This window comes from Mesocricetus auratus, unplaced genomic scaffold (genome assembly GCF_017639785.1).
Source record: "Mesocricetus auratus isolate SY011 unplaced genomic scaffold, BCM_Maur_2.0 Super-Scaffold_100676, whole genome shotgun sequence".
NCBI classification, from domain to species: Eukaryota; Metazoa; Chordata; class Mammalia; order Rodentia; family Cricetidae; genus Mesocricetus; species Mesocricetus auratus.
Genome location: NW_024429266.1, coordinates 148,931,136 through 148,955,906, shown reverse-complemented (window position 1 = coordinate 148,955,906; position 24,771 = coordinate 148,931,136). Strand labels below are relative to the sequence as shown.

General features: G+C 45.6%; 1 protein-coding gene and 1 long non-coding RNA gene across 5 annotated transcripts in view; both read left to right on the top strand.

The window, feature by feature from the left end:
• Arhgap25 (Rho GTPase activating protein 25) overlaps nucleotides 1-8,291 on the top strand; it is a 76,637-nt gene extending 68,346 nt beyond the window's left edge. For all 3 annotated transcript variants that reach the window (XM_005071122.4, XM_013114118.3, XM_021227769.2), the window contains 4 exons: nucleotides 82-203; nucleotides 937-1,133; nucleotides 4,287-4,819; nucleotides 7,571-8,291. In XM_005071122.4, coding sequence (XP_005071179.1) covers nucleotides 82-203; nucleotides 937-1,133; nucleotides 4,287-4,819; nucleotides 7,571-7,784 — 1,066 coding nt within the window. In that variant the 3' untranslated portion in view covers nucleotides 7,785-8,291. The remainder of the gene's footprint in view (nucleotides 1-81; nucleotides 204-936; nucleotides 1,134-4,286; nucleotides 4,820-7,570) is intronic.
• A 2,785-nt stretch (nucleotides 8,292-11,076) lies between these two features.
• Nucleotides 11,077-17,654, top strand: LOC106021201. 2 transcript variants are annotated; one of them, XR_005873889.1, is made up of 4 exons: nucleotides 11,083-12,982; nucleotides 13,682-13,782; nucleotides 15,418-15,621; nucleotides 16,974-17,654. It is a non-coding gene; the product is annotated as an uncharacterized LOC106021201 (long non-coding RNA). The 2 variants fall into 2 exon arrangements; XR_002382947.2 differs by having other exon boundaries at nucleotides 11,077-12,982; nucleotides 15,418-17,654.
• Nucleotides 17,655-24,771: the final 7,117 nt, after the last annotated feature.

Below are 24,771 nucleotides of genomic sequence, written 5' to 3'. Positions count from 1 at the left end.
CACATGTACCGTTGGGTCCAGGGATTGCTCTCTCCTGGCCACTTCCTGTTGTCTAAGGCGGGGTTTCCTGGCTGCCCACAGATTTCTGCATGAAATCCAGCTGAACTGCGCCGTCAACAAGATGAGCGTGGACAACCTGGCCACCGTGATTGGAGTGAACCTCATCAGGTCCAAGGTGGAAGACCCAGCTGTGATCATGAGAGGTACATAGGCTGCTCCTGCAGTGGAGAGGTGCCCAGGGCGTGACAGCGAGGACACTGCCCCTAGTGTCTGTGTCTTGCTTTGCAGCTTACCAAGCTTGCCACTTGCCATCTCTTCTCACTGGTATTAACAGCCTCACCAGTAGTGTAGGCATTATATCCCCTGCCCAATGGTCACAGAGCACAGCAGTGTAACCTCAAACCAATTAACTGGTGTTTCCCAGTCTTTTGTATGACTTTAAAATACCCTTAGCCAAGAAGGGCAAGCAGGGTTTTGTTTTATAAGCCTGTTTACAAAAAGACTGCTGTAAAGCTAGACTGAAAAGCGTTCCAAGGTTGTGTCTTGGCTTGATCAAAAGTCCTGGCTAGGAGGACTCGTTGTGGCAAGGAAATGTCCCCGACACATATTTGTTTGGGGTGCAATGAGGGGACAGACATCTCACTGAAGACCACAGCAGGAGAGAAAGATGCCGTTCTCTTGACTGTTTGTATTACCTACTGCCTGATAAAACCCGATTCAGGCAATATAGATGGAAAACGTCCTCAACAGCTCCTTATTGACCCTTCCCCTCATATATCTTTATTTTAGTACATCTTCTCACCAAAACTATTCTAGTCCAAATAATTAAGAAGAGTCTCATGAAGTGCAAATGTGGTTTTCAGGCTAGCGTGGGAGCATCCTCATGGAGGGTAGCAAGCTTGAGTGCTTCCACTACAAGTCTCTTGTTTCCTTCAGGGACTCCTCAGATCCAAAGAGTGATGACCATGATGATCAGGGACCACGAAGTCCTCTTCCCCAAGTCTAAGGATGTGCCGCTGTCACCCCCTGTCCAGAAAAATGATGCCAAGAAGGCTCCAGTGCCCCGGAGCTCTGTGGGATGGGATGCCACGGAAGATCCGCCACTCTCCAGAACAGACAGCTTCAATAACTCGGTAAGGCGCCTGCTGCCCTGTCAGACTCTTCCGCTAGCCTGGTCGTTCTGGGGCAGTGATGGATGGCACTGGGGCCATGGGTGGAGTTGGCACAGACCCATCACAATACATTGGGAGAACCTGGGGCTAGTGACATGTGTGAAAACTGCCCACAGGCTGGGTCTTGGGAGCTTTCCTGATATCTTCTCCAAGACAAAACCCCAGGGAAGTTCAACAGGAGAAAACAAATGCAGTATTGCGTGTGTAAGAACTGCTGGACATTCTGAGGGCAAGACCAGAGGGGGCGGGTGTCCTGATGATTCTGAACGTGATTCCTTCCTCAGAGCAGGGGATGTGTTCGTGTAGTCATCCTCATTCCCTGATAAGCTGCCTCGGCAGTGTCAGCCCCTGGCCTGCACAGAAGGCTCAGAGCTCATGTTCTCAGTGTTGCCAAACTCTGTAGGCTCCAAAATATAGACTCTTAGAGGGTGACGACTGACAAAGGTCAAATATTTTCATGTATTTATAGGAACAGATGTTTAAAAAAGGATATGGAGACTTTTTATAGCAGCTCAGCTTTTTTTAAAAATGTGTGGTCAAGAAAAAAATTTAATTTTCTAGTTGACCAAGAAAGCCACTTATGATACTGTTAAAGATGAGAGAGAAAAAAGCAATAAATTGTTGTGGTTGGAGGGTTTTGGGTTGTTTGTTTGTTTTTTGTTTTGGTTGTTTTTGGGGGGAGGCTGCATCATCTCACTAACATTCTAAAACTAATTATAATTTAAAGCCATGCAGGCTCTGTTAGTAAATCCCCCACAGTCCTTGACAGCCACAGCTCAGCTCTATTACAGTGGCCTGTAATGACAGGACAACCCACCCGCTGTGCTGAGAAAGTAATTGTGTCAGCTCTGGAACCCTGCACGTTCACTGTGGCTGAGGATCAGAGGCCAGAGAGGTTGATCAAGGAAGCAACACTAGCGTGCTCTAGAGCAGGGCGTCAAGTCTGAGGTCAAAGTCCCACTGCAAGACCACGTGCTCCTCCCAAAGCTGGGGATTGGCTAGAGGCTACCTCAACCCCAGACTTTTCCATCTTAGATGGGACTCTTTTTTCTCTCTCTCTTTCTTTTCAATTTGATTTTACACACAGCCACATGGTTCAAAACCACCAAATCATAATAAGTTAGCAGCTGAGAAGTCCTGCTCCCTTGCCTGTGTTGGTTCTTACATGATTCCTGTGAGAAAAACCTGGTAAGAACTCCTTAGGGAAGTAAAGGTTCAGTTAGGTTACTGTGGTTGGATATTACAGTCCACAAAGGCAGAGAAGCCATGGCAACAAGGGCTTGGGGTAGCTGGTCACAGTGTATCCACAGTCAGCAGCAAAGAGATGAACTCTGGTGCCAAGCTCCCGGTCTCCTTTTCCTTCAGTCCAGTATGCAAGGCCCTGTGATGGTTCTGCCCCTGTTAATTTACTCTGCTTCCCACAGGCGTGCCCAGAGGATCGTCTCTGTAGTGGTTCTAGAGTCTGGCAAGTTGACAGTATTGACCACCACACTTCCCTTCTCACACACCTCCCTTTCCTGCTGTGTTAGGTTTTTAATCAATCTTTGGTTGTTCCTTTACGCAAATATAAGAAGATGTAAGTAGAAACTGTTTTCTTTTTTTTTCTTTAAGATTTATTTATTTATTATGCATACAGTATTCTGCCTTCAATGTATGTCTGCAGGCCAGAAGAGGGCACCAGATCTCATTATAGATGGTTGTGAGCCACCATGTGGTTGCTGGGAATTGAACTCAGGACCTTTGGAAGAGCAGTCAGTGCTCTTAACCTGTAAGTCATCTCTCCAGCCCCGAAACTGTTTTCTTATCTCTCCCTTTTGCACAAAATTATATTTTCCTATTCTGTATCTCACATTTAAAAACTTACCAATATCGTAGAGACTATAGCACATATCGGTACATATAGCTACCAACATGACCTTATATTTGGCAGTTATGTTCCATTAATTGACTACACTGTGATCCCCTCCCCAGCCCTGGAATGAACAGGTTTGCACCACAAACAGGGCTGCCGTAAATCACCCTGCCCACACTTCGAGTTGTATTCAGACAGATACAATTCTAGGATAAATTCTCAGAAATGGGAGTAGTGGGCAAGAAGATAAATATATTTAAATATGTAATTTTCATAAATGTAATTAGCATCTGTGACATTTTACACTTTCACAGCAATACATGTAAAAATCTCTCATCGAGTGTGCTGTCAGAGTTAGAGCTGTTCCTATCTCAGAAAAAAACTGCTAATTTAGTAATTTCGACCTGAGTTTCTCCTATTATTATGAAAAGAGGCTAAGCATCTTTTTATTGAAGTGTCAGGGTCAGTTCATTTTTTTTCCTTTGTGAACTACTTGGGTTTTTTTTGTTGTTGTTGTTCTTTAAATATTTATTTATTCTATATGCATGTATGCAAGCCTGCTTGAGTGTATGTGCACCAGCCGCATGCATACAGGAGCCCGCAGAGGCCAGAAGGAGGCATCAGAGACTGGGAACTGGAGTTACAGGTGGTTGTGAGCTTCTTGTGGGTACCAGAAACTGAAGCTGGGTCCTCTGCAGGAGTACTAACCGCTGAGCCACCTCTCCAGCACTAACTAACTATTCCTGAAGTTCTTGCCCACTTCTTCTTGGTCACTGATATTTTCCTTTGCAGTCTACATAAGCTCAGGGGTATGGCCAGCAGGAGCCCATCACCGTCTGTGGCGTGCATCACAAAGCCGTTGCCAGCTTGCTGTTTGACTTTTCACGTAGTGGACAGCTCCGTGTCTGCTTGACTTTGTTCTTCATTATGGAGGGGGTGGAAATACACTCAGTGGAGTTTACTGAGCTTCACTTATGGGTCTTGGGCTTTGAGTCACAGCTGACAAAACCTCCTAAGTTCATGAAAGGATCCTAGCTTAGGATTTTCACACCAATGGAACAAATGATTTTAGTTCACACTTCCTCTCCAGAGTTTGAAAGAACCCCTGAAGTGTCATATCATTGAAGTGATCCACTAAGGGTGTCACAGGAATGTGACTGGGAAAATCTTCCTTCCAGGTCTCTAACCCTTATCTTAGGGGCATGGCACACAGAAAGGAAAAAAAAAAAGCCTTATATAACATCCATGATTATTTTTTGCAGGCAAGTAGTCCTGATGCCACCAGCCCCACGGGACCACAGCCAGGTGACCAGCGTCAGGAGGAGAGTGGGAAAGCCCCCAGGGAAAACCCAGGAGACTGGAAGGTGCAATCTCGTAAAAGGACTCAAACGCTACCCAACCGGAAGTGTTTCCTGACGTCGGCGTTCCAAGGCACCACTAGCAGCAAACTGGAAATCTTTAAAAATGAGTTCTGGTCTCCATCTTCAGAGGCTAAGACGGGGGAAGGTCACAGGAGAACTATGTCTCAAGACTTGCGCCACCTCTCCAATGACCAGCGGACTTCTACCTACGATAATGTTCCTGCCCCACTAGGGCCCCCAGGGAGTCCAGCAGGTGTGCTCTCTCCTCCTGCCTGTGACTCCAAGAGAGATGTTCTTGGCAGCAGGGACTCTGAAATGGAATCTGGGAGCAAGAGCTCTGGAGAGGACGACCTTGACTCTTTGCAGAGGATGGTCCAGCATCTACAAAAGGAGATAGAAACCCAGAAGCACACGTATGAGGAACAGATTAAAAAGTAAGTCCTGTGAGAGGGTCACTGGGTGCGCCTGGCTTCTAGGTTTAGAAGGAAGTATATATTTTCTCCACCTTCTAAATTGTCACAGCATAAAGTGTTTCAGGGGACAGAGCAAACTGTAGCAACCAAACCTAATAAAGGAATGGATAAACGGAGAAGAATTAGATAGGAAAATCCTACCCTGCTGAAGAGATCCATGGAAACTTAAAAATGATGCCCAAGATGCCTTAAGGGTGAATATGCTTAGCTGAGTTGAGGGGAGCTTTCAGAATACCTCGTATTAAAAAGTATGTTTTCAGGGCTGACCATCTGGTATCTGATGACAATTGGGAAAACTGTTTCTCCACTCTCAGCACTCCTTAGTTGCCTGTTGTTCTTTGTGTAGGTTTGAGGCTGTATGGGCTCTTCCCCGTTTACTTTGGCTTGCCTGTGTTTGGGTAGTGATGTTGCTGAGGCTTTATGGGTTTAGCTTCTGAGTGATTGGAGACACAATTAGAAAATTCCCATTTACTCTAGCTCTTATAATCTGTCCACCCCTCCTTTTCCAGTGTTCAATGACCCTTATGTGTGGCAATGTTTTGTAGATGTATCCACTGGGAGTAGACTCCATAACTCTGCGTTTTGATTGGTTGTGGTTTTATGTAATGGTCTTTGTCTGTTACAAAGACAGAAATTCCCTTGATGAGTGGTGAACACTTATCTGTGAGTGTAAGGACAGATTAGATGGTTGTTAGGGATTATGCTGGGTTAGTAAAGTGGTGGTTGTAGGTTCTGCTCCAAGATCCACAACTTCGCTAGTCCTGAAGTTAGCTGGGTTTCTCTGTCTGGCATGATTTCCCTCTTGTTGAATGGGCCTTAAGGCTCCTTAGCTGCAGGTTACCACCAATGAATGTATGCCACCACTACATCCTTAAGGTTGTCAAGCCATGCTGGTCATTGTTATGGTTCCTTCCCCGTTCTTCTCCCTTGGCAAATTCTTTCTCAGAGAGGTAACTTTAGTCCAGCTTGACCCACAAGAACATCTGTCATAATGAGAATAATGGGCTTTCATATTCATGGATACTTCTATTAAGATTTAGATACCAGAAAGAAAGACTATTGTGAGTCTCCATCCATTGTTCCATACAGAGGATTGGCCCTCAAGCAAACCATGTCCTTTGTCTGATAACCTGAAATCAACCACTAGATTTATAAGACTTCTCTGATATCTTATCAGGGAGCAAATCATTTCCAGAAAGACTCTCATTGTTCCCTAGCCTGAATTAAAGAGCAGGAAAAGGACCAATGACCATAGAGATGTCTAGTCCTCCTGGATACAGCAGTCTCTGAGACACCTGTTAGCCCATCCATGATGGAGGCAGGAGAATTAGCAACTTGACAGAGCCTTCTAATTGAATCCACATAGGAGCACCCCATTTATCAGAAGAATTGGGAGCCCCAGAAGTATCAAAGAATTCTTGAAGGCCATACAGTTGATTGTTGTGGAGCTGGGTTTGAACCTTGAACCCAGGTCAGTCTGGCTCTCAAGTCCTGTCGATTCTACTCTCTACTGCAATCAGTGTCAAGGTCCAGCGCAGCATCTCACTCATGTTCTCTCTAAGCCAGAAGGATCTCACTCATGTTCTCTCTAAGCCAGAAGGATCTCACTCATGTTCTCTCTAAGCCAGAAGGAATGGGAAGCTGGAAAAGAACACCGAATTTGGAATGCAAGGGTCTAAAGGAATGAGAAAAAATACTGTAGGAAGAGAAAGACAAAGGAGCAGGCAAGGCTCTGAGGGGAGTGTTCCACATAGAGACAGCCACAGCTCTTAAACACAGAACCCAAGACATGGGCTTAGATGGCAACTTATGCCTGCAGATGAGCACAGGCAAGCTACTCAGATGAGGAATAGCAGTCACAGAACAAGCTTGTGAGGAGGGACCACTCACAGAATGACCTTGGGATGAGGGATGAAGCACTCACAGAATGATCTTGGGGAGGAGAGAGGCAGCACCCAAAGGATAAAATTCTGAAGCAAATTCCAACCACATAATCTATGTTTCACCCATAGACCAGAATTTCCTCCTTATGCTTAGATAACGGACTATGTTCATTCATTCCTAAGGTTTAGTTCCACATAGTTTGGCAGGGCACCTGTGTTACAGTAGAATTTTAACCAGGAGCAGCAAATGTCATGGGAATCTAGGAAGCCTATAGTTCATCACCTAGAGAAGGATTTAGAATTACAGTGGGACCCCAGAGCCCCTGGCCCCCAAAGTATGTTTCTCTTTGCTTTTCCCAATCTTGATCCCAGGGGGTTCTTAGCTAGGAAAGGTTCTGGCCCAGACTGTCCACTGAAGCAAGGTTAAGAGCTACCATGTGCACAGAGATGTTGCAGATCTAGAATACAGAGCATTTGTATCCTTAGCTGAACTAGCCAAACACAGGTGCTGCAAGACGGAAACACAGCTCTGTTACAGGTGGTGCCTTCCTTCAAGTAGTTTGTCTGGTTAAAGATAGGACACAATACATAAAGGGACTTGAAACACAACAGCACTAGAGATGTCACCAGCGGGTTAAGTGAGGCCCTGAAGTGCCTTGGGAATTCAGGTCTTCTCCTGGAACAAAGGCAATGGCTAGATTGGCACTTCACCAATTGGCATTGAATGTCTCAGAAAGGCAAATGAACAAGAGCTTGTGAACGTGGGTAAAGGGTTGCGAAGGAAGGGTTCAGAATTAATACTCTGGTGTTCCTCTGATTTGCCTTGCAGCCTGGAGAAGGAAAACTACGATGTCTGGGCTAAGGTGGTGAGACTCAACGAAGAGCTGGAGATGGAGAAGAAGAAGTCTGCAGCCCTGGAAATCAGCCTTCGGAATGTGGAGCGCTCCCGGGAGGACGTTGAGAGGAGGAACAAGGTCTTGGAAGAAGAAGTCAAGGAGTTTGTGAAGTCAATGAAAAAGCCAGAGACAAAGACTGAGGCTTGAGGCTCTGAGATGTGTGGCAGGGACAGTCAACTCCACTTCATTTCTCCATGCTCCTGATGACTGGGAAGCAGGATCACCTCCTAAGATGGACCAGATATCTGAGAGGAAGTGCTGCTGTCCTCAGCAAATAAGTAGAAGATGGCGTGCTGGGGCACTTGTGAGCACGTGCTGTACTCAACGGACTGTGGGGAGAGTGAACTGGAATCTTCCAGTGCATGACGAGGTCCAAAGGAGACATTTAAGGTGTGTGACATCTCAGGACCCCAGGCCAGAGCTAGGCCAAGGCCTCAGGTCTTTGTTTTCTATGTGGCTAACCTGCCTGGTCAGATGATTGGTTAGTTCTGAGACATGCGCAGAGCATGACACTTAACTCTCAAGTACTAACTCAATGAGGACTCTTTGCGGAGGCTGGGCTGTTAGAGCCTGAATCAAAACCATGAGGTGTATTTATGAAAACAAAATTGGCGAGAAATTTATGTTCAAATAAAGAAAAAGGAAAACAAAAAATTGAGCAAGGATATTGACAATCTATCAAACACTTTCATAAGAATTAGTAAAGGGTGGCTGGAGAGTTAGCTCAGTGACTAAGAGCACTTCCAGAGGACCCAGCATCCCCACAGTGGCTCACAAACATCTGTAACTCCAGTTCCAGGGGATCTGACACCCTCCTCTGACCTGAGGGCACCAGGCATACACACATGTACCTTCATGTGATCAAAACCCCCATACACATAAAATATATAAATAAATAGATAGATGGATAAATAAAATAACAACAACAAAGAAAAAGGAATTAGGAACGGACACCTGTTGGTTGAAGCAGGTGATTCTCTCTCATGGCACATGGCTGCGTGAGCAGGACTTATGCTGGCTAACCCTCCAATGGCCCAAACTATGTCTGGAAAGCCTAGAGCAGAGGGTTCCTACTGTGGGATGACCTCAGGAGTATGGATCTGTATATCAAATAGTCAAGATTATTCATTTATATCATTATTACTATTATTATTTTACTTCACCAAAATGAAAATGAGTTTACTCTTTAGAGAGGCCTCTGTTATTATTCTCTGTTTGTTTTCTTAGCTACAGCTAACACTGCCCGCCTTTGGCTGTGGCCCGTTATTCAAAGTGAAAAAAGTGCCGGGTGTTGGTGGCTCACGCCTAGCAATGCCTCCCCCCACCCTTTTCCCACTGGTGCTGAGACAACAGAACAGCAACGTCAGAAACAGGGCACGTGAGAGAGGGACAAGGACTCACACGTCAGTGCTGTCGGGTGTAGACGACCCTGCCTGCACACAGTACAGAATAATTACAGTAAATCCTCGTCTCCAGCCACACCCCCACTTCTCCTTGCCCCCTCTGCCCAGTTGGGCTTCCTCTCCCTCACAGAACCGAGCCTGGCACGCATCAGTGCATATCTGTCCTAAGTGGAAGGCAGATGTGGTGCCTCGGCTCCAGAGTGGATCTGCTGATCACACCCAAGGAAGGCCCAGCAGTCTCCTTCCTCATGTGGCAAAGGGGAAAACGTCGCCCCGGAAGGAGGGCAGAGAGCGCTCTGTGTGATCCCTTCTCTTCACACCTCCCAGCCCTGCTCACATCTCCCTGCCGGCGAAGAGTGGGAGAACCAGGAACGGAACAACGGGGTGGTGCCGGAGGGTTGAGGGCTATGGGGGAAGGAAGGAGTAGGTGCATGTGCCTGTGAATGTATGTAAAGGTGGTATGAAAAGAATCAATTGACGTTACATTTCTGTCCTAGACATGAGTCTTTGAAGATCCGACAATGAAGAGACTTTCATAAAGGAGGAAAGGTAGCCATTGTTCCCCAAAAATCCACAGAAATGACCAATATTTATAGCTGTCCCTATAGAATTGCTTAAGCTAAAAACTACTGCTGCCACTAGAGGGAGCCCTTTGCCCGTGCGGCATGCTGGCTACGCCCTGGAGTGCAGAGCCAGGATATCTATCTATCTGTCCTTCTGGATCAGAGGTCAGTGACAACTCCCCAGGGTTTGAGCGCTGGGGGTCCTGTGACCTGACAGCTAGTTTGGCATAGGCTTCTGAAGTCACTGCTCACCTTTCCTTCCCTAAACACAAGTGTGAAGAACAGGAACACAGCTGTGTTTAATAGAAAGATCATCTTGTTAATGCTGGTCTCATCTGCTTACCTATAAGACCTAAGAGGCACAGAATGTGTCTGTCCGTGTCACTGCATTAGATCCAGTACTTTAGAGAACTCTAGACACATGGAAATTAACAGCTCTGGAGATTTCCAAACTGTGTGTCAAAGCAAACTTACAGGGGCATAGTGCTAGCTTACATTACATTTTAAAATTGAGCATATGTTCCACAGAACACGTGTGGAGGTCAAAGGGCAGCTTCCAGTTATCAGTTCACTCCTTCCACGGTGGGACCAGAAGAGCGAACTCAGGTCACCATGCACGCATGGCAAGCACTTGTACCTACTGAGTCATCTCACCAGCTCTATATCTTACACTTCTGGGGGAAATACAGGGGTCTTTGGCACCCACAGAAGCCCAGAACTTTCTGCCAGCTGTAGCTTCTTATAGCTTGGGTATGAGGTCATCTGCAGTTCCTTCCAGTCACAGGCAGCAAACACCACACACAAAGCAAGACGGACAGAAAACAAGAGCAGCAATGCTTAGTCTAATTTCTAGGTCTGAGAAATCACACAGGATGCAACAAGAGCTCACAGCCCATGAGTGATTGTGATTATTTACAGATGGGATTATAAAAGCATTGTTTTTCTTTCAGTTTCTACGTGTCCTGTCAAACAGCTACTAAGTTACCTAGGCCTAAGTTACTGAAGTATACATGCCTCCAGATCATCTGAGCTGTGACAGAGACCCCCGGAAACGGATCTCCTGGAGCTGATAAAGGGGCTGCTGGGAGAGGGTGATGCTGGAGAGCTAACCCTGTATGTGGAAGATGACAGGACCTCTCAGAGAATCAGAGCAGAGGCGATGAGGTGCACCAAGCAGAACCATCAATCAGTTCAGGGCCACCGCTGGTCCAGCCATATGGAACCAGCTCACAGAGGGCTCAAAGAAGACTGACTAGACACCCAGGTGGCAGAGGTAGACACTAAATGCCCTGAGCTCACTTCACAGCCTCGAACAGGTACATGCCCTTAAATCTAGCACAAGTGTTTGACATTTTTCCCCTTGGGTAGACTGATGCATCTCTCTATTGGGAATTTTTTTTCATTAACCACATGGAGTTTATTAAAGGGGGGAGAGGGGAGGTGGGGAGAAGACAGAGAGAGAGAGAGAGAGAGAGAGAGAGAGAGAGAGAGAGAGAGAGAGAGAGAGAGAGAGGAAGGGTGAGAGAGCAAGAAGAGAGAGAGCGGGAAAGAGGAAGGGGCAAACATGTGGAGGTGCTCACTTAAAAGGGGAAAATTGCACATGTGTACTGAGTCCTTATGCAGCCCCATAGCGAGTGATGTGACCACACAACACGGGGCCCTTTGAGATGCCTAAGTATCTGCCTGAATGCCGATATGCATGCCCCACCCATTGTCAGGGGGCGGGGTCAGCATAATACCAGGTTCCAACAACCTCACATCTTATTATTATTAAAAATGTGTCTGAGTTAGTCGTGGCAGGTTAGGGAATAAGAGCATTGAGTTCGCAAGACTATTTCTTGCTGACATGGGCTTGTTGACCATCTTTGGGGGATGTGACAAAGGTGGGGTGCTGCCACGTCCTGGGGTAGCTAGTTGCTCCATTGCCGTCCTAACTGAATGGAACTCTGGTGCCCCTTAGACCGCTGGCTCAAGCAACGTGGAGAAAGTCAATTCCACTGTCCTCTTGCCCCTGATCCAAAGAGCCCTTTGCAGTGGTTGAGGTGAAAGACAGGATTGCTCAGTGGCTAGTGTTACCACTTTTGTGGGTGGAGTTTCTTCAGTGCCCACCAGTCTTCTTGGAGGAAATGGGGCGGGGCCAGCTGTTGACCTGGCAGTGGTGGATGGAAGAATCCAGAGTTACATAGTAGCAAAAGTGACCGAGTTGAAGTTTACAGAGTCCCGGCATATCTCAGACTGCCACAGGCAGGAGTAAATGGCAGGAAAACCTTCTGAGTCACGTGCACCAAATGTTGTTCTTTTGCTTAAGTTTGCATCAGGCGATCGCAATTGGAACATGAGCCTAGAGATTCGTGAACCACATGGAGTTTACTAAGGTGGGGGAGTGTGGGAGGGGGAGGAAAGAGAGACAGAGAGAGAGGGAAAGGGGCAAAGGGCAAGAGAAGAGAGACTGGGAAAGAGGATGCCTAGAATGTTTGTAAGTGGCATCTCTCTGGTGACATCTCTCTGGTGACATCTCTCTGGTGACATCCCTCTCTCATCTGCTCCTCCTCTGAGCCACTCGCTCATGCTTTGGTTCCACTCCACACGGCAGTGGGTAGAAGAGTTATAGAGTCAGGCAGGGATTCACAGCGGCTAGGTGGTTACTCTGGGTGACATTGTCAAACAGAAACTCCTGGCCTTTATTCTAATGTGATTTACTGTGCCCTGGACCAGGATCTCACTGCCTGTAGTCTGTGCAGTATTGGAGACAGTGTGAAGAGACACATCCATTTCTAAACGACAGAATCCCTGTCTTGCTTCCATACTTAGGGGCACCCCATAGAAATAACATTTTTTTAGAGACTGAATCTCATGTATCCAAGGCTGACCTTGAACTCACTAGGTAACAGAAGTTGACCTTGAACTCCTGATCCTCTTGCCTTCACCTCTGGAGTGTGGTTATTACAGGCATGCACCACCACACCTGGTTTAATGTGATGCTGGGACTGAACTTAGGAATTCTGGCGTGCTAGGTAAGTAGTCCACCAACTCAGCTGCACCCTCGGCTATACCCTCTACTCCCTCAGCCACACCCTTTATACCCTCAGTTTCCCCTCAGCTACCCCTTCAGCTGTACCCCCAGTCTTTCTCAACTTCAGTTTCTTAATTCTCCCTCACTGGTCTCAAAACCCGTTTCCCAGCCTCCCCCTCAGAGTCGGTAAGTTTGTGCGTTTAATCTTGGTTCCTTTGCCCTGCCATGGGGATGAACTAAATTGAGATCTCTTAGCAGAGAATCGCCAATAAACAGGGAATCTGTTTTACCCACTTCATAAAGCTGTCATGAGGATTAAGCAAGGTGTCACCCTTGGAGCGCTGCCTGGCACTTACTAAGAACTTAGTAAGTGTTAGATACTATTTTTTATTTTTATCTTAATCATTTTTATTCTGTCTCATCACCTCTTGCTGTGGTGGCACAGTCACTGTGTAACCCTTTGTGTTCTCTCTGGGATATACATGCCACCTTCCATACAATGCAGAGAAGGGGATCTTATTTTTCCTGAGAAACCACATGGGGCTTTTGGGTTCTACAAATGGATAAGGGCCCCAGAACATGAAAACACAAAGGATCTGCGATACCCGTTAATGAAATGGGCCGCACAGATGGCCAGCGATGCTCTGGAGGAGTTGGAGATAGTCTCCCGGGCACAGTCTGTAGACTTTGAACTACAGAGCACCTGCTTGGATCACTTGGGGAGGGTAAAGAAGGCAGGAAGTTAACAGAAATTCTGCAAAAAGAGTGCCACCAGCTATAGGACAAGCACTTAAAATATGACCCTGTAGGGGGAAACTTCAGATCCACAGTCTGACCATGTGTCGCCATTCATCAATCTTGGTCAATAGACTCTCCATTCGGAACCTCTAGGAAGCTACACACCCTGATCTTTGTTCCAATGAAATCCACTTCTTCTTGAAGCCAGCAAGATTTGCTTCTGGATATTTCTTGAATGCATTCTTTCCAGACCCTGGCCATGTATATTGCTTCAGACAAGATCTTTACTTCCCTTTATTCTGCCCACCTTCCTTCTCTCCCATCCAGGAAATCTGGAAATTCTAGGAAAGAGATGGACAGAGACCCCGAGTCACAGCGAGTGCTGCTGGGTCTGAAGACTCACTGGCCTGCAACTGTCTGGAAGGCGGGTAGGTGGGAAACACTGTCCAGTTTCCCATGATGAGAGGGACTACTTCTATGATAGTAGGCATCTCCACCATTCTGACTAACTTGGGAAATTAATTCAGTTCTGTTTTAGGGGAACAGTATGTTAAAGACCTTGACGAGGTAATAGGAACATTACTTAGGCAGTACGAGAAGCTTAGTGTGTATCTGGGAAGACAGACTTGGGTCTAGTGCGTGGCGTGTCAGAGTGGAAGGGTGCAGAGGAGCATGTACCCCAGACTGACCCAGCCTGGGGGTTCAGAGAGTCTGTCCCCGTGGATACAGAAAAGATAGTACAGGTCTAGAATTCCTACACTAGGGAAGGGAAAGAAAGAATCCTGTCCGGGTGGTGGTGGCACACGCCTTTAGTCCCAGCACTCGGGAGGCAGAGGCAGGCGGATTTCTGTGAGTTTGAGGCCAGGCTGGACCGACAGCCTCCAAAACAATACAGAGAAACCCAGTCTCGTAAAACCAAAAAAAAAAAATTAAAAAAAAAAGAATCCTGTCTCAGAGAGAGGACCAGGTGATTCAGCTTCCTCACTCAAACAATTTCAAATACACTGGACACTGGAAATAAGCAGAAGGGTTTCCCAATGAGACGCCTTGACCTAATGCCAACAACTTCTTTGAGGCCACTCGCTAGTTTTAGTGCCAGCATAATTATCCCAGATACTCTCACTGATGTCATTCTAATGCCACTGGAGTCCTTTGCAGGGTAACATTTTTGAGGAAATGTCATATTTTATTCTTTAATAGCCATTTATTTATCCATTGAGCAGAAGTTATTGGCTCCTATTGTCCCAACACTGTGCTGGGCATGCAGTGGCGTACGATAACTGTCTTCAGTATCTTCAGACTTAGGGCAAAACCAAAGGTTTAACTGAATGCTCCAAGTGATCCCCGTGACTTGTTTCCCAGAGAACGTGTGGGTTCTGACTTCAATAGTTAGCTCAAGCTTTAGCGGTTCCCAGTCATCGCGCTGGGAATATGTTTCCTGCTCTCAGAGATCCAATCAGCCTCTTGAGGGCAAAACTAGATGGATTCCAAAGCCGCACCTAGGACATCTGCAAAATCACAGGATGAGAAAATACCCTAAAATCACCTAGCAAACACCCGTAACCCTCTTAAACTGGTCCTGGTGGAGTCCTGAGGAAAAGCGTTGAACACCAAAACAGCTGAGGAAGAGGAGTGAGAGACCAGGACCAGTCACTCCCTGTCGTCTGTGCAGTGCTAAAGGAATAGCCACAGCTGTCCCGATTTTCTCTCTGTATGTGGGTTAGCTGGGAGCCAAGTCACACACAGGTCCACGATGAGCCCAGAGGTGGCACCATGCTTCTTGTCTCCGTCACTCTTTCTTTCGACAGTCTGAAAGTAAAGAGTCTCGGGTGTCCACAAGGAACAGAATGGGACTATGAACCAAACTTGCTTTCTGGAGGATCCAAACATTGTGGTGACAGGAACATACAGCAGATAATAGCTGTTCACATCAACAGAGAGCGACAAGAAGTGGCCCAACAGTCATTGGAAAGGCAAAAATAGCAGAAATTTCACTTGGGTCTCTTTCTATGGGACTTTCACTGCCAAAGAAGACCATTTCAAACCTATCTGCTCCCCTCCAGGCTGCCTTCTCTGAGAACTGGGAAATGTCTTTGATGCCACCAGAGGTGTCCAGAAGGAGCTCCCTGAAACCCCCCAGGGCTGTCTGATGAACCTTGTCCATTAAAACCAACAATCACGTTGGAGATATCACTAGTTCAGTTGGGTAGAATACCTGCCTGGCACGCATGAATCCCTGATTCCATCCTCAACACTACAGGAAGCAGGTATGGTGCCACACATGTATAACCTCAGCCCTTGGGAGATGGAGGCCAGAGCTCAGAAGTTCAAGGTCATCTCCAGCTCTATAGTGAGTTTGAGGTCTGTCTAGTCTACACAAGACCTTGTCAAAAACAGATAAATAAATGTCCAATAAAGTCAGCTTCCAACTAAGCCATTTTCTGTGGGGAAAAGAATAAAAATATGTCACAGGGAAAAGTGGACATGAATCAGAGGCAGCCAGAACCTCCAGAGGAAGGAGCGGGCTTCCAGCGTTGGTGCTGCTGTGAGGTGGCTACTGTGGTCCCTCACTACCTTCATACACTTCCATCGAGGATTATCACCAGTAATCCTCGCAATTGCCCACGAGGACTATCACCATTAATCCTCACAATTGCCCACGAGGATTATCACCAGTAATCCTCACAATTGCCCGAGAGGCTGACACTTGTGTTATTTTGACAAGTAGAGCAGCTAGGACCCTTCACTTAGCTTCACATCTCAGAACAGGAAAGACAAAATGAGCCAAGGCAGTGTGGCCATCTGTAAGGTTCCTGAAGCTTGGGGACTGGTGGTGACTCTCGCTCTTCCTCTCCACCCCTCTGACAAGATAAGCTTGGTAAGACTTTGGGAAAAATACTGTCATTTGCTAGAAGTTTCAAGAATCCTCGGTTTGTAATTCTGTGGCCAGGAGACTGAGGGTTGTTTCCTCTCATTTTCCCTTCTCAATCCCACTTCTAGTTCTTTCAATTTTGCTACTTCCCATGAGGTCACAAACGATTGTCCACATCAAATATATTTAGGGACACCAACAACACCTAAATAGATAAACGCAGAGGAAAAAGAAGAAATTCAAAATACACTCTACAATGTGAGAAACTGTCATTTTCCCAACTTTAATGGCACCGTCTTCAGAAGTATGCAATGATATAAGCGTGGATCTGCTAGGTTACAAGGAAAGACAATATTGCTTTCCAACGTTTCCCTCAAGGGTTCTGGGTTTGTCCCATGGTGGGTGGTGGGCGTTGGGTGGGTGGTACTTGCCAAAGGAGACTGAGGACATTGAAAACCAGACAACCTGGGTGACCATTCATCATGGCATCTTTGTCTGTCTCAAATGCCAACCTTGTTCCTGTAGGTAAATGTAGATTCAAGTTTAAAACATCCGCTTAAGGATTGGAAGCCAAACTACAGGGAAATGCAGAGTCTCTGCAGGATTGCTTAGCTCAGTGCGCAGCCTGCAGCTGCACCAGACCCTCTTTTACCAAGAAAGGGCTCTTTTGTTGTATGGGAAGATCCACAGATTCACATTTAATTTTGTTTCAAATCATTTGCTTTTATCACTTTCATTCTCTCACAGATTCGGCAGTGGAATGTTCCAGACTTCCCATGGCATGTGATGATAATAATGAAATATGTCAATGTTTAGACTGCCTATAAGTAGACCATTATGCAAGCGTCAAATACTTGCTGTTTTGGAATCATGCCTGAGTTAAGTATTACAAAAGGATGAATGGGCTTTATTGTAACAAATGCCAAGAATGCATCCTGAGTTTTAAGATTCCATCTTGCAGTTAGCATTTGAGGAGCTGTTGTTCACTAAGTTTCAGTCTATCATTGAGAAATATATGAAGTTAACTAAGCAGACCACTAAAATATTTCCTTTTGTCAGCTGCAAATTTATACAAAGCCAAATTTTCTTCATATACTGTATTGAAAATAACTGACTGGGGTGTGTTGGCTGCTACAGCAGCTGGGAGAGAGGAATTGTCTCCCAGCCAGACATTTCCGAGATTTGCAAAATCCTGAAGCAATGCGGATCTTTATAGCAACTTTTTTTGAATATTTTATGTTTCCAAACTGAATTATTTATATATATGTGCAATTAATTTGTACATTAACAAGTACATTTAAATTTTTCAGCTCTTGGCATAATAAATATCAAAGGAAATACTCCTCATAAATGTGAAGTCTTCAAGATGAGTACTTTGAATTTTTAACAGTTAAAAGAATCCTGAGAATAAAATGCTTAAGAACTTCCTGCCCTGTGTCATATGTCCTTGATTGAGGGATTTTCCTTGTATGACCAGCAGTCCACTCTGAACATTCTCCTCAGAGTAAAGTGAGGGAAGACAGAAGGGTTAGAGGGAGGAGGGACGGGGGAAAAGATGCAATCATATAAAACATGATTTTAAAGCATTGGAAAAAGAAAAGGAAACTCTTCCTCAGACAATTCCAATACACAAACTAGCTCAAAACCCATGGAAGTGGTGTGCCTAGTTAAAGGAAGCCCCCCTCATGTTAGGAGTAGGAGCAGGGCAAGAATTAAGGATCTCAGCAGATTCACTAGGGGCTTCAAGGATGCTATTAATAGCACATCGCGATGTGAAGCACAAACAAAATGCCTAGAATGGGGTGGGGGTGTCAGGAAAAATCCACTCCGTGCCTGATTGCCAGCTAAGAATCTAGCAGAGGCATGAGCTATGACAGCGGGAGGGGCACAGTTCACCACAGCCACAGCAGACCATGCAAGTAAATCAGCCGATAGATGTTTCCTCAATGTGCTGGCTAGTCTCACATCAACTTGACACAAACTAGAGTTATCTGAAGGGAGGGAACTTCAATTGAGAAAATGCCCCTTTAAGATTCAGCTGTAAGGCAGTTTTTTAATTAGTGATTGATGGGGGAGGGCCCAGCCAATGGTGAGTGGTGCTGTCCCTGGGCAGGTAGTCCTGGGTTCTATAAGACAGCAGGCTGAGCAAGCCAGTAAGCAGCAGCCCTCCATGGTCTCTGCATCAGCTCCTGCCTCCAGGTTCCTGGCCTTGAGTTTCCTCAGGATGAACTGTCATCAGGAAGTGCAAGCTGAAATAAACGCTTTCCTCCCCAGGTTGTCTTGGTCATGGTATTCCATCACAGCAACAATAACCCCAAATAAGACACTCAACCTCAGAGAAGAATAGTTACACTGTTTGCAAGAAAGTGAATGAAACTAGAAGAAATACATATCAACACAGTAAGATTTTACTTCACAATTATTAGGGTTATTATAATCTTGAAAATGAAATAAAATAAGTGTTGGCAGGAGTTTACAGAGAAAATCTTCTGCACTGTTGATGAAAATGAAAATGTACAAATGTCATTACAGCTTGTAGTGACTTGAATGGAAATGGCCCCACAGGCTCATAGGGAGTGGCACTGTTAGGAGGTGTGACCTCGTTGGAGTAGGTGTAGCCTTGTTGGAGGAAGTATGACACTGGGGATGGGCTTTGAGGTCTCAAATGTTTAAGCTAGGCCCAGCGTCTCGTTCTCTTCCTGCTGCCTCCCAATTCGGACTTAGAACTCTCAGCTATCTCTCCAACACCATGTTTACCTGTGCGCCACCACACTTCCTGCCACAATGATAAACCTCTGAACTGCGAGCAAGTCTCACTTAAATGTCCTCCTCTGTAAGAGTTGCTGTAGTCATGGTGTCTCTTCACAGCAATAGAAACCCAAACTAAGACACAGCTCTTCATAACACTGAAAATAAAAGTACTACTGTGTGATCCATCAATTCACTTCTGGATATATATTCAAAAGAATTGGAAGCAGGGTCTTAAAGAAATATTTGTAAGCTCATGTTTATAGCACCATGACTTATAATAAGTAAAATATGAAAGTAACCCAAGTGCCCATCAGAAGATGAATGGGTAGTAGAGAGTGAAGTATACAAATGTGGTTTAGACCTGAAAAGGATTGGAATTCCGACGTGCTGGGAACTACACGAATGAGCTTTGAAGACATTACTAGAAACAAAACCCTGTGCGGTCACATTTATATGAAGAACTTGGTGCAGTCTAAACAGGGGTGGAGAGACGGCTCTATTAGTAAAGTCCTTGCTGGGCAAGCATGAGAATCTGAGTTCAGATCCCCGCACCCCACATGTCTGTAATCACTGCACTGAGGGAGAGGGAAGGGAACAGGCAGATCCCAGAAGTCAGTTTAGACACGTGAATAAGATGTTGGCTCTGTGAGTGATCTATAAGTAACAAGGTCGCTCTATCTTTGTCTCCACGTGCAAGCACACATGTGCACACATACACTACATACACACACACACACAGAGAGAGAGAGAGAGAGAGAGAGAGAGAGAGAGAGAGAGAGAGAGAGAGAGAGAGAGAGAGAGAGAGAGAGAGAGAGAGAGAGAGAGAGAGAGAGAGAGAATAATAGTTAACCTTCAGTGCCAGGAAATAGAATGGTGTACTACAGCAATTGGGTAAAGCAGAACCTGAAGAGATATCATCTAATGGGCGTATAATTTTTGTTTCACAAAGTAAGTAAAGTTATTGAGGACAGAGATGATGGTTCTCTTTATGATTGTGTTTAACATCATTGACCGCACACCTACAAATGATTAGGATAGCAAATTCAACCAGGTGTGCTTCATCATAGCTTAAAAGCTGGGGAAAGAAGAAACCATGCAGTTTGATATATAGCATCAAAATTAAGAGGTGAGTGTGAACAACTGAGATAAGTCAGCAGGCGGGGGGCCGGGGGGTGCTCTCCCAGTGCTCACCCCAGACCCAGATGGAAAGGAAGACTTGGAATTCAAACTGAGCTCTCAGATTTTCACTCTTGTTCATTGCAGAATTCTACTTTCTGGAATCAGATTGAAAACGTCTCAACTTTTAAATCTTCTATTCCTACTTCAGATCTTGGCATTTGGCTGAATTGCACACCCGAGCTCTCTAGGGACCACAGCCACAGGCTTCCTCGCTTCTATTGCCTGCCTGGTTCCTGGGGTTGCCTATTCTGACAGCCCATAGAGCCCCAGATCCTTTGATGGTCTAAGAAGAGGTAAAAGCTGTATTGATGGCAGGAAGACAACCGTGCAGTCTCAGAGCAGCAGCAGAGAAGAGCCCAGTTTGACAACAGGACCTCACATTGGTCTGACAGTCACTTAGGAGCAGGAGTTAGCTGGTGGCATCTAGTTCTACTCTCCACTCACTAATTTTAAGAGTCTGTGTAATATCCAAAGTGAGAACGTTGATGCATTTGAGTCAGCTACAGGTCTGATGAGTGGATGTGATTATTACTTTGTAGTAATCAGATTTCCATCAATGCCGTATTTTGGTATCACTTGGATGGCCTTGAAACCCTGGTTACAATGCACCCACTGTATCTGCCCTACAGAAATCTATTCCTCCATTGCTGGCTTTTCATATCCAGTCCCCATTTGTTAAGCTAGTCAAGTGGAGCCACTTCCTCAAGTGTCAGCTCTGGATCCAAAAACATCCATCAGAGATAAGAAGTTGTCATGGCGAACCACAACAAACCAAAGGTGGCAGATCATGGGACTGGGTTACTGTAGGTTCTGGGGGACACGCAGCTTTCCGTCTTTGCTTTCTCTGCACACAGCTTTTCAACACCACATCCTGGGCTGTCTCAAAAGCACTGTGCCCTTCGCTTTGCAGCTCCTCAAGCAGATGGCATCCAGACACACTGTGTGGCTCTTACGTAGAGCAACGTGTAGCTGGATTCATGTTGATACCTGGCATTTGTTCAAGCATGTTCATCAAAGTCTGGAAAACTCTAAATGCAGTACATAGAATCTGGAGTTCTTTGTTTTAGGTCTTGTAAAAAAAAAAATAAGGCATTGGGCAGATGTCAGAGTAAAACTTCACTGAAACACGTTGTTTGAATGACACTGAGGCCTTGTATTAGATGCTAAGAAATCTAGTGTTAGCATTGATACTTCCACTCATTGGTAAGGTAACTTCAGATAGGTTATGTTTATTGTTGTTGTTAGGTAGCTCCAAAAGGAAACGCAATAGATATGGATTTAAAATATGCAAAAGGGGGTGGGGGCTGCAAGGGTCTATATCTCTGGCTTGAATGTGTAAGGTATTTTGGGTTACTAAGTATTTAAAAACTAAAAATGACGTGACTTAAGGAAAACGATTGTGCTATTAGAAAATATTTTTCATGCATCAAATATTCCATAAAAGTTGATTGTAGTGACGGCTAGCTCACATCTGATGTATCTTAGTTTACTTAGCTGGCTGTTAAAATGGGGCTGGGTGGGGGGTGGGCAGCTGTCCATCAGGTCAGATGTAGTGAGGGCTTCAGAGGAGAGGTCCAGGAACTCTGGGATCAGCAGAGGTCTGTGACCTGGACTGGTGGAAAAATGGAGGGACCTTAGGTCACTCCTTAAACTCAGTCATAGCAACAAACTCACATGTGACCAACGTGCCTGATGCATTCATCTGAGAATTTAGCAGCATGCCTGTCTGTCAGCAGGCGGCAGAGCCTCCGTGTCCCACTGCAGTCTGAACCGGTTAGTGACTCACATTTGCCCAAAGGGATGTTGAAAGGGAGGGCACATTTGAGGGTAGAAAACGCACTCTGGGAGCGTTTTGGCAGCCCCAAGGTGAGAGAAAATGGAGACCCACAAGGCTGTGTCCCAGGTGCCTTTGCCTTGATGGTATCCCTGCCACCATCAGACCAAGGGTATCTTACAACTGAGTCAACCCAAGATTTATGATCAGAATAAACAGTTGTCATCACCCAAAGAGCTTCCTGCATGTGGTTTGTCACACTGCAACGGTAGCAATAATGAGTGAGATACTCTTAGAGGCAAGATTTGAACATTAGTACACAAAAATCTGGGCGGATCATTTCAGGGGTCAAAAACCAGCCCTCAGGTCATGGGCCTGCAAGTTTCCAAAGAATTCACTAAGAAGACAGAGGCTCGGATGACGCCATGAAATGACCTGGCAAAGTGTTAGGAATGCCTGTGATGGGGCAGGTGCAGTTCTTCAGCCATGAGCCCTGACTGGGTCCTCTGAGCAGCCCCTTCAGGGATGCACAGGCAAACCTCTCTCCCCATCCTGTAACCTACTGAGCTGTCATGTACAGGCTGCCAGATCCTACAAACAAAAGCGTGCAATTAAGTCTGAACTTGAGGTAAACACCAAAGACTTTTAGAGTAAGAACGTCTTGTACAATATTTGAGAACTGTTTATAGTAAAATCATATTATTTATCTTAGGTTTAAGTTTCGCTAACCAGCCTGTGGAACTGATGTCTGACCTCATACTGCATCAAGAAGGGGGCCCTGGGACATTATGCTTTGAGTCCATCTCTGAACCTCACAGGCTTTTGTAATTGTATTTTTGCAAAACCTTCAAAAAAGAAAGAAGGAAAAACATAAAACATAAGATGGTTGCAGCAAAAAAAAAAAAGGCAGAACAGAATCGGGTCCCATGTAAATATTATGTTAATTAAAACAGACGGAGCATAAACAAAATAACTTTGGGGGCTGGTTTCTGTTTCGCCTGGATTTCTTAATATAGTAACTCATCCCATCTTGTTAGCGCCCTTTCCTTATCAAACATTGAACCGGGTGTAAGGAAGTTTAAATTCCCAGGGATGGAGAGTGTTCTCTAAACACTTGGAACAGATGGTCTCTTGCCTGAAAAGCATGCTTCCTTTCAGGGAATGGAGGGTTGAACTTGACTATTTCAGGAAAATGTCTTGCGGTTCATTTTTAGACACCAGGTTTTCCCCACTGGAGAATACTTCCCCCATCCCATCCATAGGCAGAGATCCCATGTGTATACTTTCCACATCACAGCAAACAAAGAGAAGCCTAGACTACCTCCGGCACAGCTTCTCAGAAAAATTGCAGTTGCCTTACAGATTTGTAAGATAAATGTCCATTTGGGAGGGTTTAATTGATAAAGTCAGACATACCACCAGGCAGCAGAGAACTAACAAAACAAAACGTCCTCTCTGCCCTCCAGAACATTCTCGGTTCCACTCCAGCAGCACACATGGCGCTGTTTTCTTTTTACCTTTATCTTTGAACAGAACTGTCTGTTTTGCTGAACGTTCGTCACACGGATCTTCTGGAGTTTCCTCGTCTTTAATCAGGCTGTTACACATTTAGGCAACAATACTATTTAGAAGTTGGGCTTGCTGAAAACATTCCCCGGGCCATCAAGGAAATCACCCAGCATTCTGCTTGTGAAAATGTGATTTATGTCTCTTAATCAGAAAATCTTAACTTCAGCTAAGTGGTCTAAACTGTTGTCAGACTTTAAGAATCTCGTTTCCTGGCAAAACTAGGTTGTGTGCCCATGCATTTCCCAGCTTTCTCGGGGTGGATGAGATACTGGAGGTCTGTGTGGACAGCCAGAGGGAGGGCAAGAGATGGCAGGAGCCGCTCTTTAAGCCCACAGTTGAGGAGACAGAGTCCAAGATAATCACATAATCCATTTATAACCACCAAGTTAACAAGCTCTCACCTCCAAATATACCCCTTATTTACAAACAGCCACTTTGGTGCAAAAGTGGGCTCTTGTCACATAGCTGGGGTCCCACATCTTCTTCTCTCAACATCACAAAGATCAGTTCATACAAGTTCATTCTTAGGATTTTAATATAATATAATATAATATAATATAATATAATATATACATGTACATGTGAGCTCTGAACATAATTTTCTCACCTTTTACTATATGCTATCTCCTAAAATTACTTGCCCCTCTGCTCTGCCCAGTGCATCCCAGTTGCTTCAATTTAAAAAACAAAGCCAGCCAGAATGACGTAGCCAATCAGAGCGGCCTTGCCCAGGTCAGACCACATGTGGAGAAAAGCCCCAGGCCTCACAGCAGGAGCAGCATCTATAAGTGGAATTATTTACAGAAGAATGGGTAGGCTGCTAAAGAATTCAAAGCTGTGTCATGGGGACAGCTTCTCTAGCCCCTTTAGTCCAGGCCTGGCCCAAGTCCTTGAGGAGGACTCTGCTCTCTCCCCTCAAGGACTGAACTCTGCCTCACCTTGTCAGTGCTCATCCAAGGACAAGGGCTGTGCTCCCTATCACACCTGCTGGATGTGTCCTGCCAGCCAGGAGGCTGGAGTCCACTGGAGAGAGGCAGAAGAAGGTCTGAAGGGAGGAAGCGTGTTCTTCCATAGGCTGTCTCCCTGCCCTTCAAGCCCAGCGTGCTGCCACAGGAATGAACTTCCTTCCAGAACACTCACCATTCTTCAGCATGCTTTCGTGCATAACGGAGCCACATGTCTCACATGCTCAAATCCTCCCCGTGTATTTCCTGGGGCTCTAGAGATCCTCTGTGCTTCCCTAGTGGCTTTTACACAAAGTGACCCAAACTA